Source organism: Mirounga leonina, unplaced genomic scaffold, assembly GCF_011800145.1.
Source record: "Mirounga leonina isolate KUSES-001 unplaced genomic scaffold, KU_Mleo_1.0 Mir_170, whole genome shotgun sequence".
In the NCBI taxonomy this organism is placed as follows: Eukaryota; Metazoa; Chordata; class Mammalia; order Carnivora; family Phocidae; genus Mirounga; species Mirounga leonina.
In genome coordinates this window covers 8316134-8335567 of record NW_023270433.1, presented here as the reverse complement: position 1 = coordinate 8335567, position 19434 = coordinate 8316134, and the positions used below count along the sequence as shown (strand labels likewise).

General features: G+C 47.0%; 1 protein-coding gene across 2 annotated transcripts in view; it reads left to right on the top strand.

The window, feature by feature from the left end:
- RALGPS1 (Ral GEF with PH domain and SH3 binding motif 1) overlaps window positions 1–19434 on the top strand; it is a 273380-nt gene that overhangs the window by 97999 nt on the left and 155947 nt on the right. For both annotated transcript variants that reach the window (XM_035015774.1, XM_035015775.1), the window contains 2 exons: window positions 8207–8296; window positions 11062–11154. In XM_035015774.1, coding sequence (XP_034871665.1) covers window positions 8207–8296; window positions 11062–11154 — 183 coding nt within the window. The remainder of the gene's footprint in view (window positions 1–8206; window positions 8297–11061; window positions 11155–19434) is intronic.

The window sequence follows — 19434 nt, the reverse complement described above, 5'->3', positions numbered from 1 at the left end:
TCTCGTCCCCTGTCAGCTGGGCACCCTGCCAGGGTTCAATCCCAGGCACCTGGCCCAGGTCCAAACCTCTCTTCCTGAACCACCCCGCCCATCAGTCCTTTTGCCTGCACAGTCCTTTTTCGCAGCAGGTGGAACTGAACACATCTTTCCTGGGTTTAAATCACTTCATGGGCTTCCAATTTCACGCAAGCTAAGGCTGGAGCCCCTTAATTGCCTTGCAAGGTCCTGCACAGTGGGTCTGGTTTCTGTCCACCCCTCTCGCCCCATCTCTTGTCCCTTCCCCTGTTCTACGGGCTTTAGCCATTCTGGTCAGCCTTCTTTCTGTTCCCTGATGCACCATATCTCTGTCCCGTCAGGCCCCCAGATGTGCTATACTCTCAGCTCAGAATTCTTCTTCCCTGTTCAGCTCCCAGTCTGATCAGCCTGAATGTCACTTCTGTGGGGAGCTTTCCATGAATCCCCAGCCTGTGTGAGGTCTTCGCTGTCAGACATTCCCTCACTGCACCCTGTGCTTCTGTCTCCATGTGGCCCTTTGCTCATCTGTGCTCACTCTGTAGAACTCTTCTGCCTTCACCTTCCACGCCAGTCTGCGGACTCTGTCTCGTTCACCACTGCACCTCCCGCCACCTTGTGTGGTGTCAGGTGTACAATAGACCCTCAGTAAATATATGTGGAATGAATGAATGAGATGCTCAGAAAACACTCGTTGAATTGAATTTCTTTGAGGGCCTGATGGCCAGGCCACTAGCCTCATACATATTACTGCACACTGACTTGCTCCAACCAGAACCTTTGCTCCAGGTATGAAGATTTGCACCCCCACTTAAGGGAAGGATGATGGGGGCTTGGGCCAGCTAAGGGCAGTGGGCTTCTGGCTTCTTAGCCGATCTGCCAGAATGTGATCTTTGCTGGTAAGCTACCCTGTAAGACCCCCTTTGGGTGGGCCAAACCCCCAAATGGTGCTATTGACAGCTTATCTTCTTTATTCTTGTTTTTCTGGTTTCAAATGAGGATAGTGGATTAGAGATTGTGTAGTGTGCATGACTGGACCTCGGGGTGATGGGCCTGGGTTTCCTTTGGGCCGTCCCTGAAGCTGGGCCTCCCTGCTCAGAAATGCCGGGCCCTATGCATCACCACTGCCCAGCCCTCCCCAGGCTTCCCCAGCCTCGGCTAGCACCCAAGGATGAGGAGAGCCTCAGAGAGGAACCAGCTTTCCATCTGAGGATCAAGACTGGAGTTAGCATTATTGTTGTTATAATAGGAACTAAGAAGGGTCTAGATGCACCCGGAGTAGGGGCTGTATATACTTGTTTGTTTTGAAAAGAGAAGTTCTGAAGCCTTTTGTTTCTTTTTTCTTTCTTTTCAAAAAATCTCCCTTTTCAACCAAGCTTAGGCTTTAAAAAATAAAACAGATGTGCACACGCTATCAGAGGATTCATAGTTTCCTTCGCAAAACTATTTGACTGGGAGCCAGCTCAGTCCCACCTCTGACCAGCCACAGAGCTCCCAGAGGAGGGCTGCTGGGCTCTCTGATGTAATCTGCCTTGCACGCGGAGGCCAGGTCAGCTTGGCAAAGGGTGGTGCAGCTTGTTCTGCGAATGATTGCATTGTGTCCAGATCAGACCAAGTGGGTGAAGTGAGCCAGAATTGAAGGTGCATTTTCCCAAACAGAACGCTTTGAGAAATGGTCTTACTGCCAGCCTGTCAACTATTCAGAGTGAGCGGCTTCTGGACACAGCCCTCGTAGCTCTATTTTGAAAACTGGCCACCAGCCAGCTCTCGTCAGCCACTGGGGCTGCTTTCTCTGAGATGAACTGATTGGCATCCCTTCCTGGCAGACTTTTTTATGTGAGAACAAGGTTCCCCATCAGACTCTCGATAAGGAAAGCAGGTCAGTTACCTTTCTGAGCCTCAGTTTCCTTATCTGTAAGTGGGAATAATAATATGACTCACCTTGCAGAGTTGGTGTGGAGATTTAGTGAAATGGTATATGAAGAACTCTTAGCGCAGTGTCTGCCATGTAGTAAACATCCAACATTTTGGGGGAAAATAAGAGGGAACATGAAGATCAGCTGATTGGAAAGAGGTTGCTAGCAGATTTGAAGCTTCTTGTGGCCAAACCAGAAACCCAGTGGCCAGTGTCCTGGTCAGACTTGGTGGGCTTGCCTGCTCCTCTGTGGGATCTGAGTCCCTTGGGATTTGTTCATATTCCTCATAGAGGGATGGAAGGAGCCAGCCAAGTTCACTGAGTGTGTGTTATGGGCCAGGCTTGTATCTCAGCACCAAGGAGTTCACTGTAGAACACAGAAGTGCTCAGCCTTTTTTGGATCATGTGTTCTTTTGAGAATTTAACTATATATACATATATATGAACCTGTCCCAGTGGAAGAAGAGTAATTTCTTTGACAAAATGCTACTGGAACAATTGGAACATTTTTTATGTATGTAAAAAAAATGGACCTAGACACAGACAATAGATTTTTCATAAAAATTAACTCAGAATGGATCATAAACCTAAATGTAGAAGACAAAACTATAAAACTTTTAGGAGAAAACGTGGAAGAAAATCTACACGATCTTTGGTGATGAGTTATTAGATGTAACACCAAAAACATAATCCGTGAAAGAAAAAACTGATAAGTTGGACTTCATTAAAATTAGAAATTTCTACTCTGCAGAAGATGCTGGTAAGAAAATTAAAAGATGAAACACAGCCTGGGGAAATACTTGCAAAACACATATCTGATATAAGAATTGTATCCAAAATAGACTCTTAAAACTCAACAGTAAGAAAACAGCTCAATTAAAAAATGGGCAAGGGCGCCTGGGTGGCTCAGTTGGTTAAGCGACTGCCTTCGGCTCAGGTCATGATCCTGGAGTCCCACGATCGAGTCCCACATTGGGCTCCTGGCTCAGCAGGGAGCCTGCTTCTCCCTCTGACCCTCCCCCCTCTCATGTGCTCTCTCTCTCTCAAATAAATAAAATCTTTAAAAAAAAAAATGGGCAAAATATCTAGACACCTCACCAAGGAAGTACAAATAGCAACAATAGCATTTGTCACTGGGGAAATGCAAAACACTGTGCACCTGTTAGAATGGCTAAAATCAAACAAACAATGATGGTACCAGGTGCAACTATCTGGGGCAACATAAACTCTCATTCATTGCTGGTGGGAATGCAAAATGGTACAGTCCAGCAGTTACACTCCTAGATATTTATCCAGCTTCTTTGAAATCTTATGTCTACACATACACACACATGTGCACACGCTCACGTTTATAGCAACTTTATTCAGCATTGTCAAATACTGAAAGTAACTAAGATGTCCTTCAATAGGTGAATGGATAGACAAATTGGTAAATCCATACAGTGGAAGAGTATTCATCAATAAAAAAAAAAGAATAAGCCCTCAAACCATATAAAGACATGGATGAATCTTTTTTTTTTTTTTAAGATTTATTTATTTGACAGAGAGAAACACAGCGAGAGAGGAAACACAAGCAGGGGGAGTGGGAGAGGGAGAAGCAGGCTTCCCGCGGAGCAGGGATCCCGATGCGGGGCTCGATCCCAGGACCCCGAGATCATGACCTGAGCTGAAGGCAGACGCTTAACGACTGAGCCACCCAGGCGCCCCGACATGGATGAATCTTAAATGCTTATTACTAAGTGAAAGAAACCAGTCTGAAAAAGTGACATATGTATGATTACCTCCACCTTCCCCCATCCTTCCCCCACCCCTAGCTTTTTAAAAACATTCTGGGGAATGTAAAAACATTTTTGTAAAAGGTGAAACTATAGAGATGTTAAACAGATCCATCAGTGGTTGCCAGAGGTTTAAGAAGGGGAGAGTGTTAAGTAGGTGAAGCACAGAGGATTTCTTAGGGTGGTGAAACTATTCTGTATGATGCTGTATGATACACAGTGTCATTGGATACATGACACTATGCATTTGTGAAAACCCATAGAACTTTACAGCACCAAGAGCAAACTTTAGTATATGCAAATTTAAAAAATGTATTGCAGAAATAAAGGAATCCTAGAGTGGAATGCAGAACATAACCAAAAAATCCAAACGAGTTATAAATGTGTGAACAACATCACTGAGGTAGGTGAGGGGAAAAGGTGCTGACCTAAGTAACTTTGGAAATGAATGGAACCTGTAAGACTAAAGACAAAAGGAACTGTATATATGCTCTGTACTCTAGTTGATGTAGTTGCTTCCCTGGGGGATTGGGTAACAATTCTGAAGCCATTATACATGAATACTGGAATTGAACAATTAAGGAAAAGGGTGGCAGATGATAGGACCCAGGTTTTTCACTGTTGGAGTGGAAAGTTACAGACAAGCAAGGGTAGAAGGCTAAGACATCAATATGAACTCATATTTATTTTGATACAGATACATACAGATGGTTACATATAGAAATATTTATAGATATGTATATGCACATGTGTTAGTACACACACACACACACACACACGCATACATTACCTTGCTACCAGCCAAGACGACATAGAAACAGTGACAGCCCTGTAGTAATAAGCACACCTGGCACCCAAATCTTGGTTTCTAATACCATTCTCTAATCAAAGGAACCAAGGCTCCTTGGAGAAATGGCTGGTTTAATACTGGGGCAGTAGCATCTTGATGAGCCTGTAGTGGTACCAGAAAATAAGGAAGTGCTTAAACCAACCAACCAACCAACCAAAACAATGCTAGGGGTAGGTCAAAGGAACACAAGAGCCAACTGAAAGAGCTTTCAGTGGCCAAAGAGCAATTTAAGCAACAAATAACCCAAAGTATAAAATAAATATCCATGAGTCCTTTCTGATATAAATAAATGATTGCAAAAATAAATGGGGAAGAATAGACAAACTTCCTATGTAATAATTCCAACAGCTTACTACCTTCCATAGTGACTTCTTTTCAAAGTCTGAGGTGATACCGTTATTTATGTAACCAGTTTCCTATTGATGGGCATTTTTTCCCCTATTCTTTTTCTTTATAAAACAGTGCTTTGTTGAATCCTTGTAGATGAGTTCCTCCAAATTTCTGTTTTCTCATAAGATAAAAATTCTAGGGAGAATGTAAGTTTAACATCTTGAAAGGTATATTTAAGTTGCTCTTCCAAATGGTCCTATGAATTTGTACCCCCCCGCAAGTAGTGTATAAGAGTACCAATTTCTCTACATTCTTGGTACAGTATATGGCCCACAAAGGGTTAATGTATTTTCTTTACCACACAAAGAACTTTTACTTATCAATAGGAAGGGGACAGATGTCCCATTAGAAAGATGGGTAAGAAAAAAAAAAAGAGAGAGAAAGATGGGTAAGGGCCTGGGGAGGTAATTCACAAGGCAGAGAGTACAAATGGCCCATAAATATTTGTAACAAAAACCTGAAAAAAAAAGTACAAAAAAGATGTTAATTGAATAGTTATGAAAGAAATGCAAAATAGAAACAATGAGACATTGTTTTGTCCATTAGGTTAGTTAAAAAAAGAATTGTAATAACTGGTACTTGCCAGTGCATGAAGACATGGATCAATTCAAACTTGTTGATGGATAAACAAATAGACCTTTCGGAGGCCAATTTTTTAATATATACTTTTGAAAAAACAGTACACATACTTTTATTCATTCCACCTTACTGGAATTTATTCTAAGACCTTAATTAAAAATGAATAAATATATATGTATAAAGGTGCTCACCACGGCATTGTTTAGTACAACAAAGTAATTAGAAATAAGTTATCCAACGATAGGAGGTCACTCAATGATGGTACATCCCTAAGATGGAATATTTGGCAGCTGCTAAACGTTATGTTGTAGAGGAATATTTAGTCACTTATAAAAATTCTTGTGATAATATGATGAATATATACCAATTTAGTTGAAAAAGACAGATGTATGTTCTGTGTATGGAAGAGTAGAAGGACAGAAACCACAATGTCTGTCATGGTGGTCTGTATACGAGAATGAGGGTGCAAATGATTTCTGCCTTTTGTGCCTATCTCTGTGTCCCTTGTTTTCTGCATTAAGCTTCTCTTAAATTTTGTAGTTAGAAAAGAGAATTAAAAATGTTTGAAACTTTGCTGATTCTACCTGTGTAATGTCTTTCTTATCTGCCCCTTCTCTCCATCTCCTTCAGCATGGCCCTAGCTCAGGCCTCCCGCCTGTCACTTGGACCACTGCATCAGCTTCCTAATGGGTGTCCCTGCCCCTACGGAAAGCTCTGTCACTTCTCTGCTCGGAAACCTCTGGAAGTCTCCCCATGTAGAATAGCACCTAAGGACCTTCTTGTCACCTTGGTGTTCCAGACCTCCACCATCTGGCCTTCAGTGCCCTTCCCAGCTTTGATTCTCCCTCTGCCCTGATCCCACAGAGCACCTGCAACACCAGACCCGTCGGTTCGCTCAGCCCTACCCAGTCGTGGTGTATACTGCCATATCCCAATCCTGTCTTTACCTGCTGGAAGTCTACCCGTTTTTCAAGGTTTACCTCTTCCAGTGGGCCTTCCTCTGTCATTACCTCCCCCATGTTCCAGTCTGCTTCGGTTGAACTTCTTTCATGTCCAGGATTGCCACGTGATTTCTAGAGGATCCTGCCTCCTCCTTTGGTCACCTCTGTATCAGGCAAGGGCTGATAGGGTCTGGCCTCACAGTGCCCAGAGCCTGCACACAGAACAGGCTGCATGAAAGTCTGTTGAATTGAACTGACCCGGAGTAGCTTCTGCACACTGTGTGCTGGAGATCATTATCAACTCTGCCATGCTCCATAATTATGCCTTAAATATGTGTGATTTTTTGGCACGTAGGAATCTATTAAATTATGCATATAAACTATCACACTTGTTTATATGGCATAAAAATGTGCATGTATTAAAATATGAGGTTTATGGGCATATCATTTGGTGTCCAGAAAATCTTTCTTCCATAACTGGCTAGTAAAGGATTGAGTCTGAACTTAATTTTAGGCAATTCCTTGGAAAAAATGATTCTATGGAAACCCAGGCATGTCCTGGAGGCAACCACAGATAATTACGCGGAAAAAACTTTTTCTATAATATTCCTGCTTAACATAAAAAGCAAATTTTTGATTCTCGGTTACTCTTTCCTTGTTTTCTCGTTGAAAAGTGACTATTTCAGGAAAGGGAAAAAATTTGGTTGCAGCAGTAAAGGTGCTTTGTTGACTCTGGAATATCCCTCTTTTTCTTTGTATTTTAGATGCCTTTGCCTCCCTCCCTTTCAACTCCACACATCCCTGTACTCTCCTCAGCCGTCTCTCTCTCTCTCTCTCGGCTGTGCTGTCATTCCATCCGTGGGCATCTGTGTGTCACACAGCACTGTTGTTACAGTAGCAAGACATAAACAAGAAAGTAACCACTTCCCAGACTTTCTTGGCACGGAGCCCCTTCTGTGTTGTACTGAGGTGTCATGTGGGTCAACTCTACCCTGGTAGATAACTTGCCTGTTCCCAAAAGGATTCAGGGGCTCGGGGATGTTGATTTCTGTGAGAGGTCAAGCCTGAATAATGTTTTGTTTTTTTTTTTAAGCATGAATAATGTTCTGAACCCAAAGTACCAACATGTCCTTTCGGCATAAGTGGTCTCTAGAAAAACATGTCCCTTCACCTGCATTGCTTTATGGAACTTTGAAAGACACTTTCATATCATATAAATTATTGGGTGAACCTCTCCTAGAAAATTAAATTTGTTACAATTGTGCAAATATTGGCGAATCCTACTTACTTGAGGTCTGGCTGGGGGTATAGATCTCATGGTGGTACCGCCAGTGAACATATCTGTTTGGCCGTTTGTCCATCCATCCATCCAACCATCCATCCATCCATGGTTTTCCCACAACTGGGGGCCTTCTGAGCAGGAATCTGTCTATTCATCTCAAAATTTCCTGCCACAGCTTCAGAGAGATTCATAGGTTGTGGAGGCCCAGTAACTCCCCGGATAGGGACACTTGTCTCTCTTGGCACCGCTGTGTGTGTTCCAGGGGAGGTGCTGAAGGAGGGACCCGTTTGCAGGGCTGGGTGTCGTAAAGGAACCCGCAACCACCTGCAACCCCAGGCTGTGCTCTTCCAGCTTCCTGACCTCTGGGAAATCCCTGTCTATGGTGGGCGAGGGCGACAAGGGTGGTCCAGTATTTAACCACTTCTCGTGTGTGTGTGTGTGTGTGTGTATTTGACTCTACAGGTCAGTTTTTGGGTTGTTCGAGAAATTCTAACAGCACAGACTTTAAAAATAAGGGCAGAAATCCTGAGCCATTTTGTGAAAATAGCCAAGGTAAGCTCTTTATTATTATTTTTTCCTCCCTCCCTCCCTCCCCCTTTCCTTCCCTCCCTCCCTCCGTCCCTCCCTCCCTTCCTTCCTTTTTGCAGAATGTGTTTCCTCAGTACTTTGAGAGCTACTTTGCTCTGGGCATGCTGGGCTGGGTTCAAACAGAAGGCTCTGACCTGACTTCTGTAGGCTGTAAGACCGGCCTAGGTGCCCACTCAGGCTCCCCGCCCCCGTGCACGCACGGTGGTGTGGCCATCTACCCGTTATTATGGCAGCCAACCATTCTCTTTAGCTGGCTGTTCAGACTCTCTATGAGGCCGTGGGGGCTCCCTCTAGGGTCCATTCATCCTCTTCCTTCAGATTCAGCCAGTACTGGGGCTTGATGGGCTATGAGCTACCATCCCGTCCTGCAGTTTTGTCCGCAGTCAGCAGAGCTCACCCCACCTCCATCCTGAGCTTCAGGCCTAGGCCCAGTGACCCTGCTGGTCCCCGTTCCCACCTCCTGCCCCCCCCCAATAGGTTCTGTCCTTGCCAGTTGTTGAGCACCAGGCTTGCATCTGTATCTCCCTTTCCCCTCCTCTTCCCTTATGGCAGCCAGCCCAGGTAGTGATGCCATATGGGCTCTCCCGGACCACTCTCCTCACCCTGTCAGCTCCTCTCCTTACGCTGCCGTGACCACGGGGCTTGCCTGCATCTGGGCAGCGCACTGCTGTTCTGCCTGGTTCGCTGTGTGCTGTGTGCACATGTTGTGTTCCCACCCAGATCCTAGGCCCACTAAGCTTTACGGATGCCCTTATGAGCCGGCATCATAGCAACCACTCTACTGAAATGATCGTGTTTGGTGTTCACATTGTTATTCTCCCACTTCTAGAGGAGGAAGGGGAGGTTTAGAGAAGTGAGTGTCCCTGCCCAGGACCTTACAGCGAGTGAGCTGGAGCATGTCTCTTGGCCTTCAGGGGAGCTGCTCTGCTGCCCCTCGTGGGAAGGTTAAGGGCATCCATCCATAAGTATGTAAGGGGCAACAGACACTTTCACGTCGTGTGCATTCTGAAGTGCTTGGGACCATGCTGGGGCTGGGCTTGACGATGCTTGTTACTGTCAGTGAGTTCATGCTGGGCCACGAGAGAAAGCGGGATGGAGTTCCAGCCCTCCGGTGCTTTCAGGAAACGAGTTTGCGGTGCTTGTCCAAAGAATACAAAACAATCCCTCCCTAATCTCTGCCATCTTCCAACAGTGGCTCATCATATTGGCACGGTGCCCCAAGTGTGTTCTTGTGCGGGCCCCTCCTTCCTCTGGGCCTTGGTTTCCCTTCTACAAAATGAGAGGGGTGGATTAGGGGATCACCCAGAGGACCTTCAGCTCTAAAAGAAATTGTGTGACAGGCATAGCAATTCAGATACGTAGGATGAAATTCAGTCCTCTCCGAGAATCTATTATTACACACAGGAAACAATTAGAGATTGTTACAAGATGTATGAAAGGAAGCATTAACTTGTGTGGTAAAGGAGAAATCTCTGAGTAGGAACAGAGCCGCGAGGACTAGGTATAAGGGCTTTTTATTTATTCATTCATTTCACTAGGCCCTACTGTGTGTTGTATGAGGCCCTAGGGATATGATGGCAGATACAGCTTCACCTCTGCTCTCAGGGAACACATGGTGCAGGGCGAGAGAGAAGCAGGTAAAAGCGACTAGAGTCCAGTGTGCTAAGGAGATGCACACACTGCTGTGGGAACACATAGACAGGGTCCCCAAGCTCCCTAGATTTGGGAACAGGTTCAGGAAAGACATACTAGAGGAAAGGGCATCTGAGCTTGGTATACCCAAGACAAGTGAGGGGGCAGGCAGGGGAGAAGTCTTCCCGATAAGGGATGAGCAGCCCACAAGGCACAGAGCACTCACCCTGGTGCCAGGCACTGGTCTGGCACTTTGCACGTACCTTCCCATGTAGCATATGTGCCGTGGTTACCTTCCTTGTAGGTATGAGCATGCAGGCTCAGGCAACTCGCTACAGGACACATGGGTATTGGGAGCTGGGATTGGAACCATGGAGCCCGCTCGCTAGCCCAAACCTCACTGGCTCCCAAGAATGAGAAGTGGACCCCGATCCTGTTAGCCGGTTTCCCTCAGCACCAAACCTAGAACAGAGCAGTTACATCTTTCTGTACTTACTCTAGGCTGTGTCCCCTACTCTTGTCTTCCATGGTAGGGAACTTGTGTGAGACTGAATTGAATCCAAATGTTCTCACCAGTGTGGGGTTTGGTTCAAAGGAGCATGTGGTCAACTGACCGAGAAGCTAGAGCTCTCTCTTCCTGGCGGAGGGGATCACGCAGATTGGTGACATCGTCCCTCAGCCCCTCTTGTTCCGGGTGTAAGGTAGTCGCAGAAGACCCACGTGGATATTGTGGGCACAGCCAAGGCTTCAGTTTACAAAAGCCCGCTGGGACAGTTCTGATTCGTCTAAAAAAAGAACATAAAGGACATTATCAAACCTTATCCCGAGCCACGTTTCTATCCAGCAACCAGACTAGTCAGCTTATAAAATTTTGCAAGTGTTTTAGATGCAGACTCACCTTTTGACAATTTGAAAGAAAAAGAGCATATGGTTTCTATGAACTCCATAGAACTATATTTTCTACATGAGATATTTTTAAGTATAATTGAATTTTCGTAAATATGACAACATTTGGTAACACTTGAGCATGTTTTTGTTCTGTTGTTTATAGCAGCAAAATAATCTATTCCATATCTTTTTTTTTTTTTTTTTTTCAGAAACTTCTAGAACTCAACAACCTTCATTCTCTCATGTCTGTGGTATCAGCATTACAAAGTGCACCCATCTTCAGGCTGACAAAAACCTGGGCTGTAAGTTAATTCCTTTGATTTTGGCTCTCATTTCACTGGTGAAGTTCTTCATTCCTCGAGCCCCCGAAGGCTTTCTCTGACTGTCTGCCCTTTGCCAGTCACAGAGGATTACTGTGGGTTCCCTGGGATCCTGTCTTCTTCAGGGACCTGAGCCTCATTTTGGGACGAGGAAGTTGTGAGGATGCCAACATGGCTGGGGCCAGAGCCCCCTCGAGTGGACCTTCCTGGACCCATAACGTCACGTGTGGTGGCTGGGTCAGTGACATGACTTCTGCCCTCCACTTGGCTGGAATTCTTCTCTGACAGGCTCCGAACTGCCCTTGGGAAGGTCTCTGGGCTGATGGTTCGCAGCTGCCCTGGGTTGCTGGCCCTATAGCTATGAGTCTCTCTGGAGAAACCTGTGGCCCTCATGTAGAGAGAAGTGGGGTTTTGTTTTGTTTTTATTCCTGAAGGCCATGGATAATTTCAGCTCAGAGGTGGAGTCTGATAGTTATATAATTGAGTCTGTAGGAAAGTTTTTCTGCTGTAAAAATACTTTAAAAATATCTCAGACCTCTTTATCCTCCTTAGCTTGGCACAGTGCCTGACATGGGGGAAGTAATTGCTATTTCCATAGCTCATTAGCATTCACCTCCTGGCCCGCCTGGTCCAGGGTCTCCCACAGCCACACAGCCCAAGCCTTTCAAGACCTGTTTATGTCCCATGGAACTGAAGAAAACTATATGGAATTGTCAGCTGTGCTTCTGCAACTCATTTCCAAACTTCTTTCTGCCAGTCTGCGGGGCTGGGCTCAGTTTCATACTTGGCTAATTCAGGGACCTTTAAAACACTTAGGGATTATGTTGTAGGTGATCAGAAATGAGCCTTGTTTTTTTAAATTGCTATTTTCCGTAGATCTAGCGCTAGCAAAGTGGAGCGACATGTCTTAGCCTAGAGTCAGAAACTGGGTTTGTGTTCAGCTGCTGTTCAGAGCATGACTTCTGTGGGACTTGTTTCCCTCTATCTACTCAGAGGTTGGCCCAGATGAGTGGTTTTGTGTCAGTGCTTCGTGGAGCCCCAAGGGTTCCGTGGAGCTGCCTTGATGGCCACCAGGGGATGGGGAAGAGGAGGAGGGTGCCAAGTAGACACCTGGGCACTGTTTCCACCAGAGCAGCTCTGTTTACATCGGTTTGATGTACTGGGCTCCTGGGTGGATTTCAGGTCAGCAGTGGCTTGGGAGGTTGAAAGCAAGTTTGGAAGCCGCTGGTCTCTCCTGTTGTTGCCAGGCCTGCGAGTCCCTGAGTCCATCTTTTTTCAAAAGTTGCCTAGAGAGTCTTTTTCAAATGAATTTTCCATTATTTAGATGCTGTTATTTTTTCCTGGGCTACTGGGAGCTATGTGCAGACTCAGAGAGATGAATTATGGATCTCGGCGTGCACAAACCTCACTGTCAGCAATGTGGTGACTCTCCATGACCTGCAGAAGCTGTATAGTTGGTGAGGGCAGAAAGGGGGTCTTGCAAGCCACCTCTCACTCACCTGTCCTTTGGCCCTAGGACAGTGGTTGGCACAGAGCATTTGGGAACTGGAGGGGGCCCGATTCATCCTTTTTCACCTTCATCCAGATCACCCCAGCCCAGTGGAATCAGCAGCTGCATCTCTTCCCGACACTCTCTCCACACCTGTTGTTACAAGCACACAGCACATCTGCTCTATGGTTTGTCGACAGGTCTGCCTCTCCCTTCGGCTGCCTTGTTTCATGATGAGGTCCGATTTTTCTTTGTATCCCTGGTGCCCAGCTGAGTATATGCTTGTTGTTTGAGTTGTATATGTCTACTGTGCTGAATCTTTTCCTTCATTTGCTATCGTTTCTGGCAATGAGGTTAGCCATAGAAGTATTGCCAAAAAAGAGCTGTTCCCCTCTCCGCACTTTTCCCTTGACCTGGTATTGGGAGACCTCATGGGCCCACAGAGCTGGGAGGAGCAGGGGCAGAGGAGGCACTGCTGTAGCAGCCCAGAGGGTCAGTGCTTGCATAGTCTTCATTTGAAAAAATTATTTATTTTAGAGAGCGAGGAGGAGGTGGGGAGGGCAGAGGGAGAGGGAGAGGGAGAGAGAAACCCCAGCCGACTCTGCGCTGAAGGCAGAGCCTGACGTGGGGCTCTGTCTCGTGACCCTGAGATCGACATGAGCTGAAACCAAGAGTCGGACACTTTAACTGACTGTGCCACCCAGGCGCCCCTAGAGTCTTCATTTTTTAGAGAAAGAAACTGAGGCTCCAAGGGGTGTGGTGGCCTGATGGAGATCCCAGGGCTGGCGAGTGCTGGAGCTGGTGTGATGCAGCCTTGTTCTCCTGGCGTGCACAGTCCGTGTTCTTGGCCAGGGTACTGGATGGCTTGTCGGGGATGCAGCCCGGTGTTGGAGTCAGGCTGGGCTGGGCATAGGGCAAGGAGAAAGAGGCACACACACTGGGAAGTGAGGCTGGCACTCGGGCCCTCAGGGATAGGGTGTGACTAGATCCCTGAGTGCTCTCCCTGGGGTGGCACTGAAACCCTGGATATCTGGGAAACCTGGACAGAAGGGAGTTATGGGTGTGTCAGAGACCTGCCACTTGGTTGCACCATGGATGACCTGCAGCGAGGGCCAGTTGGTCGTTAGCTGTAGGGCAGGGCAGCCCGTTGACCTGTCCATGGCTGCCTGCAGGGTGCCAGCAACTGAGTGACTTGGGATGGGTTGGAGACTGACACTGAGCAGGTGTCAGTCTCCTGACAGGACATCTAGCCCTAGCAAAGTGGAGCGTGGATGTCTCAGCCTACAGGCTCCCACACAGTAGGCCCTAGTAAATGCTGGCTCACGTGCAAACAGGGAGGGAGTCACCTTCTGCTGGCCTGGAAAAACAGGTGGGGCCTGATTCATCCCAGCACTGGGGCCTCTTAGGAGTACTGGCTGCCTCAAGGCCGCGCGACGTGAGCAAGACAGAATCGGTCAATTCTGGTTTCCTGAGTACGCGCTACCGTGCGGCTCTTATTCATTCTACAAATCAAATATTTACCGAATGCTTCCTCCATGCCAGACCTTGAGGCTACGGTCAAGGGCCCCGTCTTTATGGGCTTTTGTGTTGTTCAGAGGAGACAGACACATTATTGAGGAAGGATAAACACATGTCCTGTCTTGCTGGTATAAGAAGTGATGGATAAACATTTGTTGAGTATGTGAAGCAGTGAGCGAAGAACTGTCCTATGGGAATGGGAGTGACACAGGAGACCAAGACAAGAGGGTGTGAGAGAGGAGGACTGGGGTCTGCTGGAGCGTGGGGCATCCCGGAAGGCCTTTCCGAGAAGGAAGACTGCACTAAGTTGAGGCCCGAGTGACACGGGGAGCCGGCTGTGCCAGGATGAGGGTACAGGCAGTGCAGAGACCCACAGTGGGAAGAAACTTGGTGCCATCAAGAAACTCAGAGCCAGTGTGGCAGGGGCACTGTGGGCCAGGAGAAAATTGATGCAAGATGCCGTGGATGGGCAGCGGGCCCATTGTGAAGGGCTTACAGCCCAGGACAGGAGTTAGGTTCTGTTTCAAGTGCACGGAGCCGGACATGATCTGGCTTACAGCTGCTTTTCATTTTTTGTTTTTTAAATTACTGTTGCTACTGTGTGGAAAACAAACTGGGCAGGGAGTGCAGGGGGCCAAGATGGGAAATGGGGCCTGGTCAGGAGGTCAGACAGCATCCAGTGAGGTGGTGTTGGTTGGGATGGGGAGGTGGCAATACACAGGAGAGGAAGAGACTGATAGGGGAGGCATTCTGAAGGCAGACCTGGCCGATTTGTGTGGTGGGATGTCGGAGAGGAGGAAAAGAAAGGAATGAAGAGGATTTCTAGGTTTGGGGCCTGAGCAACTAGGATGATGGTGAAGCCTTTTCTCTGGTCAGGGTGGTCCCAGGAGGAGGCTGACTTACTCATGAGTGACCTGGGGGTATGGAATTCCTGGAGTTTGGGTGAGTCACTCTTTACAGTAATTATAGTCATGTGCTACACACACGCACACGCACATGCACGCGTGCTCTGCTGGCTGTCTGCATGTTCCTATCATGATTTGCTCGCTCCTACTGAATTGATCCAGGCAGTTTGATTCATCTGCAGCAGCAAGGGGAAATCCTAGCCAGTGGGCCAGGTGGCCTGGTCTGCAGGGTGGGGACCTGGAAACGGAACCTCTCCAGACACCTGGGGTCACAGGGTCATCAAGCTCTGCAGTTTGGAGAACAGCCACTTTGCAAAGGTCCTGAGAAGGCAGATGTGTGGCATTCACATATTTCGGACTTTCAAGTCTTTTATTCAGGCAGTGCCTCTGCTCCCCGTGTCTGATGTAGTGCCCCAGGGGCCCCCCTCTGATGTTGTTGAGAAGGTGGTGGTAGGCATGGGCTGTCTCTTTCAGGTTTTCCTGAGCCTCGGCTCAGGTGGGAGGCAAGATGGGTGAGGGGGTGAGGAGTTGGAGGGCAGAGGAAACCAACGTTTGCGTCTCCAATTACTCATTCCCCTGTCCTTCCTCATAGCCGTGCCTGCACTGCTTCTCAGAAGGTCCCAGTCATGAACTCTGCTGACATGGTCACCCTCACCTTCCTTTCATTGCCACAACATTAGATACTTCATCACACCCTTCTTGAAAAATCTCCTTCCCTTGGCTTAGTCCTCTTCTGGCTGTTCTGACAACTGGCTCCTCCCTGACCGCTTTTGTTCCTCTCGCCCACTGGATATAAGTGTTCTGTGAGGCTCTGACCCCAATTCCCGCCCTCCCATCTGCTTCCTATCCCTTGGGGACCCGACGGCATGGAGAGCTTCACCATCGCTTCAGAGCCCAGTGGAGGCAGTCTCTGCAGCTCATGCTCAGCCTCCTTCTGCAGCCCTAGACCCTTGTTCCCACGCCTGCTCCGCACAGCCCTCTGCTTCCATGTTCCTTTGACAGCTCACGCTTGGCACATCTGAAATCAAGCTTTGGTTTCCAGGAAGTGATCGTGAGTGCCAGAAGACTCTCTTAGCAGATTGTGTTTTGGACTTTGAGGCAATATGGTAGACAGAGCTGATGGGGAATAAGCCCCTCCCTCCTGATTGCCTGCTCCAAACACACAAACACAAATAAATGCTGGATAAAATACAACCAAATTAAAAACCAAGATGCAAAGCTGAACCAGAAGCCAAGAAAGGGAAGTCACCATGTGCTGGAAATAAAGCATGCTCTCAGAGTCAGCACCGTGAGCACAGTTGAGAAGAAGCCACTGTGTATTGGCTTTGTGGCTGCTCTAGGGTTCTCCTGAGTGCATGGGAGGAAGGTCCAGGTCGCAGGCCCTGTGCACATGGGGGGCTGGAACTCAGCTACCCATACGAACCCAAGAACCCTCAAGTGTCACCCATCAGAACATCTCTGTCCAGCTTGGGGGAGCCCCATGAAAGCATGAGGAAAAGAAGTCACCTTTGGGGAACTGTCACCCCAGCCTGTACCTCAGGCAGCTATGGGGTCTGAGTACACAAGACCTGAATCGGTGTGGGGACCCCAGGCCGACAGTGAGGGGCAGTGTCCCATGGAGATTAAGAACATAGGCTCTTGAATCAGATACCTGGGCTTAGCCTCGGACCTGCCTCTATGGTAAGGATTAAACGAGTAAATATATGAAAAAATGTTGAGCACTGTGTCTGGCACATCGGGAAGTGTGTTGGGTGAGTATTAGCTGCAGCTGTTATTGTTGTTAGTGTTATTTTTGACTATTCTCGAGTGAGCCAGGCCTGGTTATCTCTGACCTGAGGTCATCACCATCTTTTGGGCTGCTCTCCTTGCTCCTGGTCTCCCGGGCCCTTCCTCACACCATTGCTGGAGTGATCGCCCCGAAGAGCTCCAGTGTCTTCACTTGGTTTTTCATACTCCTTGCTTGGCTGGGGGCTCTTTGCCCACCACTCTTCCCAAGTGGGAAGTTCTGATATAATCCTTTTGATGCCGTTCTTTTTAACCTGCCATTTGAACATTGATTCACCATCCCCAGTTTTATAATAATGCATATAATGTCAGCCAATTTTTAACCATCATTTGGGTTTCTAACCCTGGACTCCAGCAATCCCTGAGAGTCAGGGGAGATGCAGAGCTGGGATAAGAGGATTGGTATGTCTTGATGGGTGTTTTTGGGGGGAAACTTAGATTTGAGAGTGTGGTGCTTAGTGAATGCTCGCAGGTAGTGAACATACTGCAGAGCATAGAGGACACAGTAGAGGCATTTTGGCAACGGCAGCAAATACCGAAAGGTTTCATACCTACTTCACACCTATTTCCTGACCTCAAAAAAAACCATAACCTTTCCGCTGTGGCCAGTGGAGCATCTGCCGCCATCAGAGACATAGCCCCTCAGTGGCCCAAGCCGTGTGCACGGGAGATGCAAGGGCTAGCCAGAGGGATTCCCTGTCCACACATGGCCACAATCGACTCATTCTTTACCCCTTTGATTAGTATTTGCTGTTCATGCTTGGCTGTTGTGATTGGTGCCCTGTTTGCAAGTCGAGTGGATGTATCAGAAGAGTAGAACGAGTAGCCAAAATGGTCGTCATATGTCTGTGGTTTCCAAATGGCAACGCTAAAAACATACTTTGCCAAGTGGCAAGTTTCCATCTCCCTACAACCTTTCCAGTCTTTTTAAAATTATTATTAATTTTTTTATTTGAGTGTAGTGGACACACAACGTTGCATTAGTTTCGGGTGTACAACACGGTGACTCACGAGTTTATACATCCTGCTGTGCCCACAGGTGTAGCCGCCATCCGTCACCACACACGCTGTCACAGTATCACTGACTCTATTCCTCCCGCTGGGCCTTTTACTCCCGTGACTTACTCATTCCACAACTGGAAGCCTGTATCTCCCGCCCGCTTCACCCATTTTGCCCATCCCCCCAACCCCTTTGCCTCTGGCAACCATTAATTTGTTCTCTGGATTTACAGGATTCTGCTTTTTGTTTCTTAAATGTTTCTTCATTTGGTTTCTGAGTCAAATCATATGGCACTTGTCTGTCTCAGTCGGACTTATTTCACTTGGCATAACACCCTGTAGGTCCACCCGTGATGTCGCAGATGGCACAACCCCATCCTTTTTTATGGCTGTATAATAAATAGTCCATTGTATACAAATACCTCATTGTCCTTATCCATTTGTCTGTTGATGGACTTTTAGGTTGCTTTCGTATCTTGGCCATTGTGAATAATGTCGCACAGTAGACATAGGAGTGCACTGCCTTTCCAGTCTTGTCCAAAGCAACATTGCTGCCAAACTACTGCTCCCTGGAGCATCCCTGTGTGTTCCTACCTCCAGGCCACTATTTGTGCTTTTTTTTTTGGCCTTGAGGGCCTCTCCAGCCCTGTCTTTACAGGTTGAAATCCTTAGAGACTTGTTTCTCTAACTACCTCTTCCTGAAGGTCCTCCTCCCCATAATGGAGTCTGTTCTCTCCAGAGCCCTCTCATTGTTTCTTACCCTTCCTGTCTTAGCTAGCCTTTTTCGTTTTTCAACCAGGTTGGACAAATGGGGACACACATTTGATGCCTGACTCCTCACCTACTCAGACCAACTCTGGAGACAGGATGGGCCCTTGGCAAGTTTCCATTTGGGGACAAGTCTCAACCTTCTGGCTCTACTTTGGTAGCTTTGTGAGAATGTCTCCCTGGGTTACTATGAGCAGAATTTTTAAAATTTAGCAAAATTATTGGAAACACATGGTAAAAATTGTCCTATAAGATTATACATTATGTATGTATGCATGCGAATGTATGTATATATGTGTGTGTGCATGTAAACTGTTAAAGGATAATGTTTTTAAAAGGTGAACTCATGACTCATAGATATAAAATGAAAACTTGCCAAAGATTTTATTTAAGCCCTTAATTAGTGGGAGAACCAGTAAAATATTAAAATATTACAACCAGGAAGATATTATCAAAAGATAATCCAGAGTACTATACTTTTATAGTTACATAAGGAATGCCAAAATAATTTTTTTAAAGATTTTATTTATTTATTTGAGGGAGAGAGAGAGTGCACAAGCAGGGGGAGTGGCAGGCAGAGGGAGAGGGAGAAGCAGACTCCCTGCCGAGCAGGGAGCCCAGTATGGGACTCAATCCCAGGACCCTGAGATCAGGACCTGAGCCGAAGGCAGATGCTTAACCAACCGACTGTGAGCCACCCAGGCACTCTAGAATGCCAAAATAATTTTTAAATGGCTACGAAACTAGTATTCCCAGGGTGATAATCAGTGGCATTTCTTGAAACGTAATTTGCCTTTC